The 16127-nt window shown below is 39.6% G+C and overlaps 2 protein-coding genes across 4 annotated transcripts in view; both read left to right on the top strand.

Annotated features, from left to right (window-relative positions):
• Positions 1–3737, top strand: part of zgc:63587 (septin-2) — a 31464-nt gene extending 27727 nt beyond the window's left edge. Inside the window, exons 12-13 of the mRNA XM_023837087.2 lie at positions 762–841; positions 1619–3737. Of these exons, the coding sequence (XP_023692855.1) occupies positions 762–830 (69 nt within the window). The 3' untranslated portion in view covers positions 831–841; positions 1619–3737. The remainder of the gene's footprint in view (positions 1–761; positions 842–1618) is intronic.
• A 1296-nt stretch (positions 3738–5033) lies between these two features.
• septin5a (septin 5a) overlaps positions 5034–16127 on the top strand; it is a 40779-nt gene continuing 29685 nt past the window's right edge. Inside the window, exons 1-2 of one of the 3 annotated variants that reach the window (XM_023837098.2) lie at positions 5034–5317; positions 5517–5527. In XM_023837098.2, the coding sequence (XP_023692866.1) occupies positions 5275–5317; positions 5517–5527 (54 nt within the window). In that variant the 5' untranslated portion in view covers positions 5034–5274. Of the gene's footprint in view, positions 5318–5516; positions 5528–15431; positions 15761–16127 lie in introns of those variants that run through there. The other 2 variants (XM_023837099.2, XM_072709109.1) reach the window with 2 other exon arrangements.

The following is a 16127-nucleotide window of genomic DNA, read 5'->3' as shown; positions in this document are numbered from 1 at the left end:
ATGTCCAGCCAGGGGGAAGGCCCCGGGGCAGACCCAGGACATGCTGAAGAGATGATATTTCTCAGCTGGCCTGGGAATGCCTTGGTATTCCCCCTGGTGGAGCTGAAGGAGGTGGCTGGTGAGAGGGAGGTATGGGCATCCCTGCTTAAACTGCTGCCCCCACAACTCAACCCTGGATAAACAGAAGAAGATGGATGGATGGATTAGCAGTTGTTTTATAAGTATCTTTAATGTACTGGATTATTGGCAATGCATCGAGATGTGTATCACATTGGCTCCATCATATCCCTAATATGCAGTTAGAGTTGACACTGTGTGGGGAAATCTAACCACTAGATGGAGACATTTTATAAAGGTGCCACTGACAGTCAGATAATTGCTGTCGCTGCAATTCATTAAGCGTGTCAATAACATTTTATAGAGCTGACAAATGAAAACATATCTTCTGGCAAGTAGCTGTACAATATGTAGTTCAAATTTCATGTAGTTTTAATCTATGCAGATACTACATGTCCAGTAAGTAATCAGGGAAAGAATTAGCTAGTCTAGTCATTTTACTTTTTTCTTGCAATATCAGTTATGACTTAAGTCACACATTCCTTAATGAAAAATGTATGTATGTTAAGTGTTTTGAGAAGGAATTTTAGTTCTGCATAACATCTGCATTGTGACTTTAACAATGTGTTTAACAAAGTGACTGGTGCACTCAGAGGGTATATGGAGATTGAATGTGTGATCAGATGTGGCTTGTCTCTCTGTAGCTGCGCCGAATGCAGGAGATGATTGCAATGATGCAGGCGCAGATGCGAATGAAGCCAGGAGATGAGTGAGAGGTGAACAGGTACTGACACATACATGTGCACACACACACACAGGTGGACATTCTAGAAATTTTTCACAAAAATTTTTGTGTAACTTTTTGAGTTTTTATTTTTTCATTGTATATATTGATTTGGTGTAACTTCTTGCATAGCACTACATGTATGAAATCCTGCCCTAGTTATCCAGCACTTGCTGATCTACAGGTATATATACTGTTAATCTGTTGGTTATTGAACCTGAACACAAGAATAAAAATGTTTTCTGAGAGTGCCCATGCCAAAAATGTCCATATATAATGTAATTGTCTTTAGTTGAGCATTTTGCATGTCATCACAGGAAATCTTCTCACATTTCTCATTAGCTATTTCATGTAATAATAATAATAATAATTGATACTTTTATTAATCCCCGTGGGGAAATTGTCTTTACACCTCCCTCAACTTTCTGCAAAGGGCAGCCACCTGTAGCGGTGCCCTGGGAGCTGGGGATTAAGGGCCTTGCTCAAGGACCCGCAGATGTGCTGAGGCTGGGTTTGAACCGGTGACCTTCTGATTACAGGCACACAGGCTTAGCCCACAGAGCCACATGCTGCCCCCAAAATAAAAAAACCTGCACTCCTGCATGAAAAGTACAACTTCCTGTAAGCTGGAGAAGGAAAAAGGAAAAAGCCTCCTGTTTTGGGGTTTTATATTTTAACCAATACGAGTTTAGACTATTAGAATTCAGTCATGATGTCATCACATATGATCTTAACATAATATTTAATAATGACAGATTATTCCTCTCCTCCTTCCAGCACCCCAACCCCCAACTTCAGGCCCTCCGAGCACAGACCACTACCTGGACGATTCCCTGTGTGTGTGCCCTCCCCCCACTGGAGCAGCCCCTCCCCCCACTGGAGCAGCCCCTCCCCCCACTGGAGCAGCCCCTCCCCATGTTCATGACTTTGTGGTAACCCCACTATAGTTCTGGAAGAGCCCCAGCAAACCAGCTGTCATATCATCAGTGTTAGGCCTCATTGGAGGGGTACATTTTGAATACTCAGACATTAAATGCATTTCATTAGGAAATGTTAAAGTTTAGAACAACAGAATTTAAGTGTCCTGTCTTGGTAGTGAAAATAAACGTGTTTCCTCTTAATGTCACATAATCTGTAAATTTGAGGGTACTGAAGTTGTACAAACATATCTAATCTAGTACAGACATTCTACCTTAGCCAATGATTTTTGATTTTATTTTATTTTTTCATGGTACCAAAATAAATACCTCATACCCTAAACTCATGTAGTTCTGTGATGGGGTATGTAATTAATCCGAAACATCTGAAGTTCTCACAAGATTGCTGCAGGTTCAAGAATGTTTTATATTTTCTGGAAATAATGTTTGTGGATATAAATCACAGGGAATGAACAATCCAATAAGGTTCACTACTTCCAGATCCTTGAGACTGGTTTGCCCCCTCATGCAGTTTTTCCCATTATTTTCTCCATCTGCCTTTAAGTGCCCTTGCTGAGGTTCATTATAAACACCTCCCAAATACTGAAAGCAGAAGGAACTTGATAGATAAAGTTAACCATTGAACTACCCACATTTATGAGTATGATTCCATTGGTAAATGAATTTGATTGTGCTGTTTGACCAAGATATTTATAAATGTACAAAGCCACAGTCTTACCAATGTTCTGAAGCTCAGAAGTGGTCAAACTGCAATGTTTTACATCTAGAAAAGTTTTGGCCATTATAACACTGTCAAATTATCAGTCATGCTTGTATTTAACACCCAGCTGGTACTTTTGTACAGAGCTTACAATACAAATGGTATGATCATGACTTTGACCTGAACCAAGTTTATAGGATTTCAGTATTTATCACTGGGAGGAAAGGGACTGCATTCTTTCAGATTTTTATAAAACTATGTGCCATGTAAACACTCTTATTTTGGTAACTTAGTGCTAACTGATGATTTTTCTTTGCATTTTTGACAATGATGACTTCAATGCTTTTTCCTATTGGCTATTATTCATTTTAGACCCCACCACCATGTTCAAATAGCATCTAATGACTTTTATTCTCCTAGAGATAGAACACTAATTAATATTTATGCATAATGTTCCTTTACAATGTGGCATGATGTTCACGTGTCTGCAAGTGTGAATTTAAAGGAATACTATATTGCAAAGTGTCACATGTCTTCTATGAAAGGGTTCATTAGGCAACTGCCTGTCTTTGCTCATCCACTTCTCAATATACTGAAATCTGCATATTGAGAGTGATATTTTAAAAGTAGTTATTATGGTCTTTAAAATGTCTGTCCACAATTTACTGGAATTCTGTTTGGGATACTTTTTTTGGATAATTTGCATAATCACAAAGCCACTAACCTTAGGGTGCATTATGTGCTCTTTCAATGACAAACTTCTCATAGTTGACAATTGAAATACAGTGAGAGGTGAATTAACTGTTTTGACCATTTTGTGTTGGAGAACTTCATAAATATTTATTCAACTCTCACCTACAAACAACACAGAATACACTGGTTGCTTTTCAGCTATTACATTTATTTTGTTTTGCTCTATCTATTGTCAATATTTATGAAATCATTACAGAGCAAGCCCAGTTTAGCTCGGACAATGACATTCACAAAGTTCAGCCCATAACCAAGATGGTGATTGACAGTGCTCCTCTCCCTAAGTTTTACCAGGGGCATTAATGTTTCAGAGACCTGTGAGAAAACCCGGAAGAGGTTCACTGTTAGTTTGTCCTCTCAGTTTATTTCACTAGTTTTTTTTTTTTTTTTTAATTGCTGCCAAACCATGTGGGGTAAACTATAAAACTGTACTGCATTTTTCACTGTTTTTGTACCTTAACATAATGGTTTACTCAACTATTTGAAAAATAAAGTTTTTCAAAAGAAAGTCTGTTTGAACCCTATTTTGTTGATATTTTGCATACAGTGCATGGACACAAGGTCAGTTTTGCAATGTGGATAGTAATAATCTAAACAATGGCTCTTTCCCCTGTCGTCATACATTGTACGTCACCCAGAAAATATTCTGGCTGAAACAAAAGTGATGGTGGTAACAACTTCACAATGTAGAAGTTCTGGTTTTCAGTCCACCAAATAGACACTTCTCTGCATAAGCAAATCTGGGTTGTGACCATTGAAAGGTATCACTTTGTGTCTGGAGGAAACATACGATTCCATTTGGCTGTTCCTAGGAATCAGAACATTAAACGCTGTAACAGAGTTTTAGTAAAATTATACTCCAAAATGCATACAATAAACTATTCACCACATTAACTTATGGGACTTTGTTTCTTAATTTAATTATATATTGTTTTCTTCCCATAAAACTGAAAGTTTGAAAACTCTTACATCATATGTATTTCCAGCCTAAGCCAGCTCTCTGGTGTGTGTATGTGTGTTTGTTTGTTTGGGGGGGGGGCATTTAGTTTATTTTTCAACTGATGAAAAATATGTTGATTAGAAAAAATGATAGAAACATGAAAAGTTGAATTGGGAATCATACTGACTAACAAGATGAATCTAAAAATGAATATAAGAAGATAAAGGGCACACCATACCAATTAGCAGGGATGTAGGAACCATGGGGTATGTTTTATTATTTTAAATACAAATTAAATTAATTCTGTCATATAGTAGTAGTGTGATGTTATATTAAAAATATTTCACAGGCTTTGGTCATGCCGCAATAAGGATTCTGATTCAGATTCTGAGAAATTATACCTTTTTAATAGACATTAGTTATTTATGCTTGAATATTTTGCATGTTTGTATACTTATTTTGTATTTTGTCTTACCAAAAAGTGCTACAAAGTATTCTATAAAGGTATGAGAACACATATTTCAGTTACACTTATTATGCTTAACGGAAGCTTACTTGATCATTATACTACAAAACAATTTTGTATGGACCTGCTCAAAATACGATAAAAGTATGGCAAAACATGAACGGACTGTTGGTCAATTTTCTTACATACGTTTTAAACCTTACCAGGATAGGGAGATGGATGTACAGTACTGTATGTATATATCTATGGATGGATGAATGGATGACAGTTTAGGTTGCCGTCCATTATATACAGAAAGGAAAAAATACCATTTGTTGAAATAAACTGCTTATCAGAAATTGATTACAACGCAGAGATGTCTTACAGCAGCACCGTTGCACTGCGTTACCAATTCTGCACGTTTAATATGATCAGGGAAAGCGGCATTAATAATTTTGAAATATACAGTAACAGTGACAGAAGTGTTTGCCATAATTCAGGGGCTTTAAATAAATAATGTCCTTTGGTGTGTGATTGGTGATATAGGGCGACAGGCGGAGCCTTTTATGCTTTTATGTCTTCCTCGAATGGTAAGAGCAGGCGAAGCAGAAGAGGCTGCTGCTGCTACGAGGTTGTTGGTACCGAGAGAGGACATTGACGATGACTACCAACATAAGATACAAGAGCCGGGTGATAAAATCGGGTAAGTCCGACAAGGACGGCGTTTCTGCGGAAATATGGATTTTTAAGCTGCATTTGAAGCTGAGATCGCGAATCACTGTCACGTTTTACTGTCTCCCCTCTCTTTCACGCTGAATGAAATGCCTGGGCGTCGATTTGCATCCTCTCACCTGTTTCTATTTTCGGATCTTCATCGTTTTTAATGAAAAAATCTTAAACAGAAGATTCCGAGGTAAGAAAACGGGCTAGACCCTCTTTTAGTTTAATTGTGCTCATCCGTTTATTTCGGTAGCAGTGTGATAAAAAAAAAAGTATTATTTGGTGGTAATATTTTCAAACATTATAAGAAAACAAACCATGCCATTTTGGCCTATTCCCAAATCAAAACGGAGATGCTAATGTTACGAGCTGAATAAACATTTTCAGTATTTTCAGGTTACTAATCGCTTATTTGAAACATCATTTCCATACATCTTTTGTTACGAGATGATAATGTTATATAATTTAATCATGTAATAAGCACTACCCTCCGCCTGCGGTGTCGGTCTCTTTTTCCCAGCACAGCATTTACTGGATGGGTTTGGGGTGTCCATTTAGGAATATGAACCGTTTTTGTTTTTTCCTTGCTTGTGCTACGACGTTTAGGAGTGTTTCTGCGTGTAATGATTAATAGAAAAAGAAGTGTGTCTATATACCATTTTCATCCATTATTGTGTAGCGCAAGATACGATCTTCTGTTGAATATCTCAGCAGGTTATACTGTGAAGTACAGATGTACTCGGATATAACAAATCCGAGTAGCGGTAGGGGTACCTAAGGGGAACCATGTGAACAGGTGATGCCGGGTCAGTTGAGTGCAGCTTCCCTTGTGCTGCTCTGATCTTTTCCCGGGATCCCGTGGAGACGTGATCGGGGGTTTCTATGAAAACGCAAAAGTCATAAAAGCCGGGTTGTACCAAGTAGGGCAGAAAAAAAGTATTTATAGTGGCTTTGTGGTTTAACACAAATCTGTTTAAATCCAACTGATCTTTATTGCATAAGAAAGTTGATACTTTGCATAATACATTTTCAGAAATATAAGATGATCTAGGTCGTTCTGGGATTTGTCAGATTTCATCAATTATTGAATGTGCTAAGATCATATTTTGGTTGGTGTAGCATATTTTGTAGGCACCTTCCTATTGTAGTGACAGTAATTTAACAAATTGAAGAGAATATAGAGAAGTATCCCAAAATGCCAATATTAGGACTGCTTAATTATATATACTGATTACTTTAGAAAAGTGGTGGTGAGGTAGTATTTCTGGGAAAAATTGAATGAACAAACACAAATGCATTTGTGGCTAGTATTTAAAATGGTCTTAATGGTGTACTAATGTCTTAAATGTTTAAGACAGCAGTTGGAGTGATCAGAATCCCTGAGAGTGACCAGTGAAAGTGACTAAGAATTGGTTGACGCAAACATCCAGATCAGTACTTTGGTCCTGCAAGCATGTATATCCAGCTGAAGATCAGCCCGGACCCAGATGGTACTGAATAGAGGCAGACACATGTTTGTTTGCCCCTTCAGGCCCCACTGCTGTTTGCCTACCACACAGCGATGTGCAGTGACATTGCAACAGACTCAGTCAGATTTTAATTAGCATGACACCTCTTTTTACACTGAAGTTTCACAAAACACATTACAGCAGTTTATGATAACCAGAAGAAATTAAAAGATTATCTCCAGTAGGGGAAAGATGCACACAGGAATACAGAAAACACAGGTAAATGCTGCATACATAAATGGATAACACGACAATTGAGTTCTCCAGATGCAGTAACCCCATTAACCTTAACTATGACCAGACACACATAATTATGGGAAAACCCAGAGACTACACCCAGAGACTAAGAAAACTGCTGCCTTCCGTGCTCATAATTGTTAGTACAACAAAGATAACCAAGGTAGGTTGAAGTGTATAGGAGAAGCAGATCCTTATGATACTTGGGTGCATGTTCATTTAATGCTATAAAGGGGAAAATGCTATTTTATATTCCACTCTACATCTGATGATCAGCCAAGATAGCATTTTACTTTCAGTAACAGCTCTTGCAGCTACATTTTGTACCAGCTGAAGTATTGCTCAGCTAAATAGTTGAACACTATAATAAATTAGTTTATAGGTCTTGCTTCACATATCATGTGTAGACAGAATTAGCAGTCTACTGAAAGGTCTTTGTGAATTGTAACACGGTTCTTCACTGCTATATCTACATTGACTCAGAAGCCATTTAAAATGTATATAGTGTGTCAAATTTAGAGATTGCTAATATCAGAATTCAGCAGGACCATTTTCTGTGACCTCCAATCTTTTCCAATCTTACACACTGATGAGCCAAAACATTCTGACCACCTGCATGTGAATCGAATCATGTTGACTATCTAATAAAAGATGTGTGTCAAGGTCTGGATGTTTTTGGGGTGTCCGTTTAGGAATATGTGTCAAGGCCTGGGATATATTACATGGTAAACCAACATTTCATACTCATAGTCGTCATGTTGAATACAGAAGAAATGGGCAGGGATAAAGATCAGAATGACTTTGACAAGGGCCAAATCATTATGGCCAGACGTTGGTCAGAGCTTCTCGGAAATGGCAAGGTTTGTGGTGTGCTCATGAGTACCTACTCAGAGTGGTCTCTATACCTCACTACTGAATATTTAGATAACTCATCATTCACATACTCTGGTAAGGACAAAACTTAACTTTCTATCAGTCACCCCAATGATAATATTCAATATTAAATAAGATGCTGTGTTGCTTAGCAACAGCTCTCTATCCATCTCGTCTCTATTCCAGCATAATGAAGAGAATAATCAGATGGCTTTTTGCCCTCTGTGTCCATACACATTCTAGAAACTCCTGAGGAGGACACAAGATCTAAGATCTCCAGATATAAACTGACCCAGCATTACCCACACTTTAAGATTGTATTATTATTATTTTTTTCATCTTTGTTACACTCATATAAGAAACAGCAGTAGCAGTAGATGAGTAAGGTGTAAAAAATGTGATTTTACTTTGGATTGTGTGTATGGTCATTGTGTCTCAGTATCTATGATGTGTACCGTATCCTGATACATATCCAAAACGCCTGCTATGATTGGGTATTTGCGGAGTACCTTGCTAAACGGGTTTCTGAACAAGGTCACATCATCAGGTGACCTAGTACAGCCCTGCTGAGACCAACCATAGCTCCTTTGGCTAACATGAACCAGGCCTTGTGTTCCAGACATTTTTGCAGAATGGTTTTTACCATGGCAGCAGACTTTGGTCACTGTGTTTCTTCTCAGCATGCAGGTCTTCCATCAACGGGGGTTTTCTTGATGATTTTAGTTTTACAGAGTGGTTATGTTTTTGTGTTTTCATGTTGGAAGATGCTTCTTATTTTTGAATTTTGTTTTAGAATTGCCATGTGACTGATGATGATGAAAGTTGCCAACAACATATATTCTCTTTTCACGTGCACTCTGTAGCTTGGCGTGACAGTGTGGCGCTCATCACCCAAAACGAAGTGAAATTCTGTGTAATGCTTCAATGTACAATAACTAAAAACTGCAAAACTGACATAACTGATCCTATTTCTAAAAAGTGTTAGCTACTAGTGAGCTACTCATTAGCTAATAGCTTACAGGTGACATGTTGGCAGCCAGTTTTATAGAGATGCTCTATTTCTATCAATGCACCAATACCACATCCAGTTTGGGTGAGGAGGATTTTATTGCTGTTGGTGTTAGAACATAAGAACATAAGAACTATACAAACGAGAGGAGGCCATTCGGCCCATCGAGCTCGCTTGGGGAGAACTTAACTAATAGCTCAGAGTTGTTAAAATCTTATCTAGCTCTGATTTAAAGGAACCCAAGGATTCAGCTTGCACTATGTTATCAGGAAGACTATTCCATACTCTGATTGATGTGCAGTAGAAGCCTATTGCTACAAACACTTAAGCATATTTACACATTTTATCCTGGTTTGAAATTTTAATTTGCTGCATTACATTCTTTGAGTGTCCAGATATCATCCTTCTCTCTTCCCATCTGGTTGATGTTAATAGGGAGGGGTTTGAGCAAAATGATGCTAATGAAAATCTGCCTACTTCACTGCACTGGTCTAAGGCTAGGCAGAACCCAGTGACTATAGTGAGTGAATGTGATACCAGAAATTTATCCATACATTTCCCCCATTTACACACATCAGTTTCCCTTCTCTGCCCACTTCTGATTATTTGTGTAATTAAAGATGTTTTCATGCTACACTCTGATGTACACATCAGACCCTTGTGCTTGCACTGCTTTATTATTATAAATAGCATATATTTAGCAGGGCGGTACGGTGGTACAGTGGTTAGCACTGATACCTGACACTTCTTGGATTGGGGTTCATGTCACTGCCTTGGATGGCTGGATAGATGAAGGGTATACATAGGGTTAGTTCAGAACATGAGGGTAAGCCTCCATTTATGCCTTTTTTTCATTTTTGTTTTCTTCAATGCTGGAATGGGTTACCACCATTGAAACAATTCCAAGTAAACATCAGATGAAATAAGGGGATTGGCTGTGAAAGCCAGTGGTACTTCCTGCTCAGAATGCAGGATTTGGCATCCACTGGTGTGGATCTTGGCAAATACAATTTAGCAGTTATTTTTAATAAAAAAAATGGCCCCTGATGCAGTAAATGAATGCTGGTGAAATTTCAATGAAGGGATGTAAAGAGTGTCATAGCTTTAGATTTAGATTTAGTTTTTATTTCATGATTTCACAAAACAGGTGGGTATAGAAAATCGATGGATGGACCTCATTTCACATTTCAGAGTAAAAACTTTTACTGTTGAATTTAATGAAAAGTATTGATATCTTGGAAGCCATCGTTTGTAAAACTACAAAGAGAACACTGGCCTGCTGTGTCAAGTTCAAGTTTTTAGTTTCGATTTTTGAAAACTTGAACACATATGGAGTTGCTTGAGCTCTGCCTGTTGTGTGTATGTGAAATGTAGCCTGTATAACTGCACAAAAATCTCAGCTATATAATTTAATATTAAGAACTAAAAAAAGTTTTTGCCAAAATATGCAAGTAAATGTTAAATAAGGAAGAATGTATTGTGCAGCAGCTTGCTTCTACTCTCTGCTGAACCTGTAGGAGTCAAGGACATTGCATTTCATCCAGCACTGAGCTACGGGTGATTCTTCTTGAGTGTCTTTCGTGGCCTCTTACATTTCTGCTGTTCACTCTTCTGCCTGTCACAAGTCAAGACTCTTAATTCAGGGCGATAAATGTTGTCAGGATCTCACTCCCAAGCACTGAAGTTGAACTTCTGAGTTGGGGGGCTGTCTGGTCAGCTTCTCTCCTGGATGCTTGCAGATGGACCCATTATGCTATTACTCATTGTTAGTTAAATTCTTTTGGTTTAGAAGGCAGATGGCCCAGCCCCAACAGAGGGCTCTCTGAAGGGCTTGTTTTAAGCTTCACTCAGCAGTGTCAGTGATTGTGCCAGATAATGCTGAAGGCATTCAGAGCAAATTAGCCGGAAGCTGCAACTGGAAGATTGCTAAAGGGCACTTTTCTCATGCTACATTATGTGCGTCAAAGTGTAAGAACACAATATAAGGACAACATGATATGCAGTAACACAGCACCAAGGTCCTGGACAGTCAGAATAAGGCTGTTCCCATGACAATATAGTGGGAATGCAGGTTTTGAGCTCTATAATCTTATTCTTTCATTTACAGAAATGGTACCCCACTTTGGTGTTACAGAAATCTACAATTAGCCTTTCTGTTCTGCCACACTCAGTATTAGGTGGCTTGAGCACCATGCCTCAATAAAAACCAAAGTGATAATATCGTAATGTTTGACAGATAACTGAGAATTTGGGCTTTAATACAGCTATGCTGCACATTTCTGTTATTTTTCCCTCTGTTGTCTTGTCACACAGTACAAATCATCAGAGGTGATCCTCACTGCATGTTTCAGAAGCGGACATTGACTCATACTGAAGGTTGCCATTTTTGGCACCTGGATGGCTAGTACCCTTGAGCAAGGTCTTTAAATTGAATGAGCAAAAAAAAACAATATTTAGCTGTATAATTTGCAAAACTGTGAGTTTCTATAGATAAAAGTGTTAACTAAGTCTTGTAGTGAGTAACAAAAATGCTGGAAAGGAAGTGATGACAGTGTAGGAGGTGATAGCTTGTATGTGACACAGTTCCTAAGTTCATGATACAGTTGTGGGTTTTTATGTTGCAACAAATATTTATCTCCCAGTTGTGTCTGTGAGCAGCCTTGCATAACAGTGAGGAGGAGGTGAGCATGGCTCTTTATCCTGTAATGTTTTTACTAGATTTATAAATGAAACTAAGCACACAGGAAAGTGCCAACATGCTGTGTGTCTGTATCTGTTTATTCAAACATGCCTGATTTATTCTGCTGGCACAAGGGAATCTTTCATAATTCCCTAGTTTTTAGGCTTTACTGACCTGTACAAAATTATCTATACAAACTTATCAGCAACAAGTAGACCAAGTGTATAAATTGTGTGTTATTGTAAGTGCTTCTATGTCTGTATTATTCAGTTCCTGTTACATGATGCTATTTTTTCATCAATTATCGAAAAAGTACTCAATTTTCCTACTTAAGCAGAAGTTCAGATACAATACCAAAATGTCATGCATGTAATCCAGTAAAATACTAATCAAATAATAAAAAAAAATACCTGGTTTTAAAAGTACTTAATTATCAAAAGTAAATCGTACTACACAATGTCACGCTACGGGATCAGGCGAACAGGCAAGCAGGCTAGATGAGCCGGTCAGACGGGTAAACGGGGATTTTAATAGGCAGGGAAACAGGGCTGACATCCACAAACATAGTAACACTACAATGACGGATCTGGGAAACAGAAGAGGACGCGGACTAATATGCACAAGACTAGTCAAAATAACAGGACACAGGTGATCACAATCGGGGATTAACACGAGGTAATGAGGGGGGCGTGGCACACACGAGGATCGGACGAAGCTGGGCGTGACACACAACAACAACAATAATAATAGTAATAATAAAAATAATATTTTCTAACAGAGAAATATGTTGCTCAAGAATTGTGAGAGAAAATTGCAATCTCAGTTCTGAGTGGAAAAAAAAAATTGTGATCCATATTTTATGCAGAATCATGTAGCCCTACACTCAGGTGTGTTGCTTGCTTTTCACAAATAGTATTATATAATAAAATGTGTTATTTGACTCAGAAAGTTAAAAAAAAAGTACACTAACAAAGTATTTGTCCTTTGTTAATTTACACCTCCATTAAGTTAAACAAATAATGTCAGGAATCCTGAAAGACCTGTTCAAATGTGCTTAAATGTGACAGAGAATGGGTTAAAGGATGAGGAATGTTTACAAGTATGTCTTTCAGACTGCTGATACTAAAGATACTATAGGCTGAATAGCCTCACATTATATGCACACCGGCCATGATAGCTCAGCTGATTTCCTTTCATGCTGTTACCTCTTTGTCTTTGTGCAAGGAATGTCTTTGTTGCATTGTTTTAGGTCCAGATCCAAATGATTAAAAAGCAATTAATTTTCTGTTTATACAGATTTATTGAAATAGTCCTAGCGTAGTTTATTCAAAGGTCCAGGCCATTCAGTTTCATTTATTTATTATATTTACTGTGTTTAGTTTTTTAATATACAGTTTACATAAAAATTTAAGCAGCATTGACTGAGAATCCTGCCTCTTTATTCAGGGGTGTCAGGATCTGGCATCATCAGTTTACTGATAACCTACTTTATTAATTATATTTCCCAGACATCAGGGAATACATACATATAGTTTTGGCACCTTTCTGCTGCCGACCTGATGCTTTGACATGCAAGGCGATTGCTCAGAAAAATGACGGATCTTTTTAATATTTTCTACAGGCTTTGAATGGGTGAGAAACTAAAAAATTCAGATTTATTGACCCAAAATTGAAGCAGCACCCCATAGTCATAGCAAAATGATTTGAAGCTTATCATTGTGAATAGACTTAAACTATTTGTTATTATTTACTCTATTTGATCTTTGATAGATCTTATTACTACTTAACAAAAACATTATATGCATGAAAATCTACACATAAACATGTACACTTGATCATATTCAAAATCATTTCAAAGTTGTAACTGCAATGACAGAGAGCAGCAAAATTGAAATTGCAAGCTTGAGGGCAGCTGAGAGTGAAAATGGAGCCTGGAGTCACGAGCTTGTGAACACAGTTATTTGGTCTAAACTTATTCTGTGGATCTTTTTGCAAACTTCCTAGAAATATTGTACAGTACAGTGATTCAAAAACTGTAGAGCACAGGATGATTTTTTGAATGTTCTATAATAAAGTTTATATTGATTTTTCATCGATGGCCTCCCCATTCGGCAGATTTTATCCATAGTAATCCAGTAGCCGGTCAGAGAAATGTGGGAGAATTTAATTATGTGACTTTTTTTTTGAGGTGGGAGGAGTGTGTACGGTAGGCTTATAATAATATTCAATACAGACTACAGTATTTTTATTTGGCAAAATTTATCACACTACAGGGTCGCCAGATAAATGGCTTTGCCGTGCACTCAGACCCCAAGCTTCACTCTCAACTGTATGAGTGTGTGTGTGTGTGCATGTGGTCGAAGTATACATTACATTACATGTGATAACCTGTTAATTTAATTTTAAGAACTGTGTATTTGGTCCCGACAAGGGGAAATTCAATTTTATAAAAATCTGTGACTGCAATCAAAAAACTTAAAATGCCAAAAGACTTGTATTTTATTTGGTTACTTATGGTTAAGGTTAAGGCTGGGTAGGGGTTAGGGTTATTAGGGTTAGGATTAGGGTTATACGCATAAAAATGAATGGAGAGTCCCCACGATGACATATGAATATATGAACTGTGCATGTGTCTCTCTGAGTATGTCTGAAAAGGAGAGTGGTTAACCATCTTTAACCATTCAAAAAGTGAGTTCAGCCATCAGGCAAGAAAAAGTTACTTGTTTGCAAATTTTCCTGTTGTTTTCTGGGCAATGATTTGATATACTGTAAGTGAAAGAGACAAGAATTAAAAATACAGTCGTACCTCAGTTCTCAAACTCATTAGAACTCAAATTTCTTAAAAAGTCGAACCAACCAGTTCGGAAAAAAAGTTACCTAGAACTCGATCTGAATCTCAGAAGTCGAACTGTGCACGCCGACCTAAGATAACTTGTACACACGGAAATGAGTCTGCTCGAGGATCTCTGGGACCTGCGGGATAGCAGTCCCCCCAAACCTGGCCCTCTTCAGAGCCCAGCGCATCCCCGAAAAGGGTTGAGCTACCTGCGCTGGCCGCCTGGGACGCCACAGCAGGTGGAGCCAGGATGGCATGCGCGGGCGAAGCCGCCAAGCCATAGGGCGGTGCTGGAGGTGGAGGCGGCGAAGGTCTAGGAGTCTCGAGTGGAAAAGCAGGGACATCGGGCAGGGGCCTAGGGACCTCGGGCGGGGCTGCAGGGACATCGGAGGGAGGCCTAGGAACCTCGGGCGGAGCTAGAGGCGGAGCCGGGACCTTGGTCGCTGCGGGCGGAGCCGGGACCTCAGTCGCTGTGGGCGGAGCCGGGACCTCAGGCGCTGCGGACGGAGCCGGGACCTCGGTCGCTGTGGGCAGAGCCATTCAGAGCCCCGGGTGAAGCAGGAGGCGGGGCCGCAGGAACCCCGGAGGGCGGCGACGCAGCAGCCGGGATGAACTGGTCGGGATCCACTGAGTCAGACAGAACAGGTAAAACAGACGCGGGCAGGACAGGCAATATAGAAGCGGGCAGGCTAGGTACTTCGGGGCTAGGTTGAGCTAGATCTCCGGGGGGTCATGCAGCAGCTGCTGGTACCAGAGCCTCTGGAGCCGGGGCCTCGGGCAGAGCAGGAGGTGCAGCAGGGGACTCGGGCGGAGCAGGAGGCGCGGCAGGGACCTCAGGTGGAGCAGGAGGCGCAGCGTCCTCTGGCATAGCAGCAGGCAGAGGAGGCACAGCGACCTTGGGCCTTAGGAGCCTCGGGCGGAGGCCTAGGAGCCTCGGGCGCTGTGGGCGGAACAGGCAGGCAGTACAGGCAAGTCAAGTGAGACAGGCAGGACAGGCGGAGAAAGCAGCGGTGGAAAGAGAGCAAGCCCTCAGGAAGATCGCCAGTTCCTCCTCCTGTCTCCGCTGTCTTCTCTTCTTCTTCCTCCGGCTTTGGCGAGTCATTAGAGGCGGGGTCGCCTCAGAGGGAGTGAGCGGCTGGAGCCGCCCCTCCGTCACCCTTGTCACCAACTGCCGGAGGTTTTCGCGCACTTCCGCGATGCAGTGCACGTTCCCGGGCGGCAACATCTCGTTTGAACACGGCCTAATATACACAGGACTACAAGCAAGAAATGCAAAACAGCAGGTAAACGGAACGATTCCACATGGAAGGTGTGGCCCACATGAGGGCGGTATAGGCAGGGTGTGACATACTATAAATAAGTGTTCATTTTTGTTCAGTTTTTTTTGTACAAAAGGAACATGTCTATGTAGTCATGCAATTAAGTGTTTTCGTAAAACGTGTGGATTATTGAAAAATGAAATGTTGTGTCCAATTTTCATCCAATATGGGACAAGTTTTGTCTCATATTTTCGACCTGGGAAGGTAGAGGAGTGGCCTCCCTTATATCCCATATATAGATATGAATGTATATGTATATGTGATATAAAGAAAACATTAAACCTGTATAGTGTACTTATTAAAATAAAGGGAGAAGTTGGGTTTTATATTA

The sequence above is a fragment of the Paramormyrops kingsleyae genome, chromosome 2 (genome assembly GCF_048594095.1).
Source record: "Paramormyrops kingsleyae isolate MSU_618 chromosome 2, PKINGS_0.4, whole genome shotgun sequence".
In the NCBI taxonomy this organism is placed as follows: Eukaryota; Metazoa; Chordata; class Actinopteri; order Osteoglossiformes; family Mormyridae; genus Paramormyrops; species Paramormyrops kingsleyae.
This window is presented reverse-complemented; position numbering and strand designations above follow the sequence as displayed.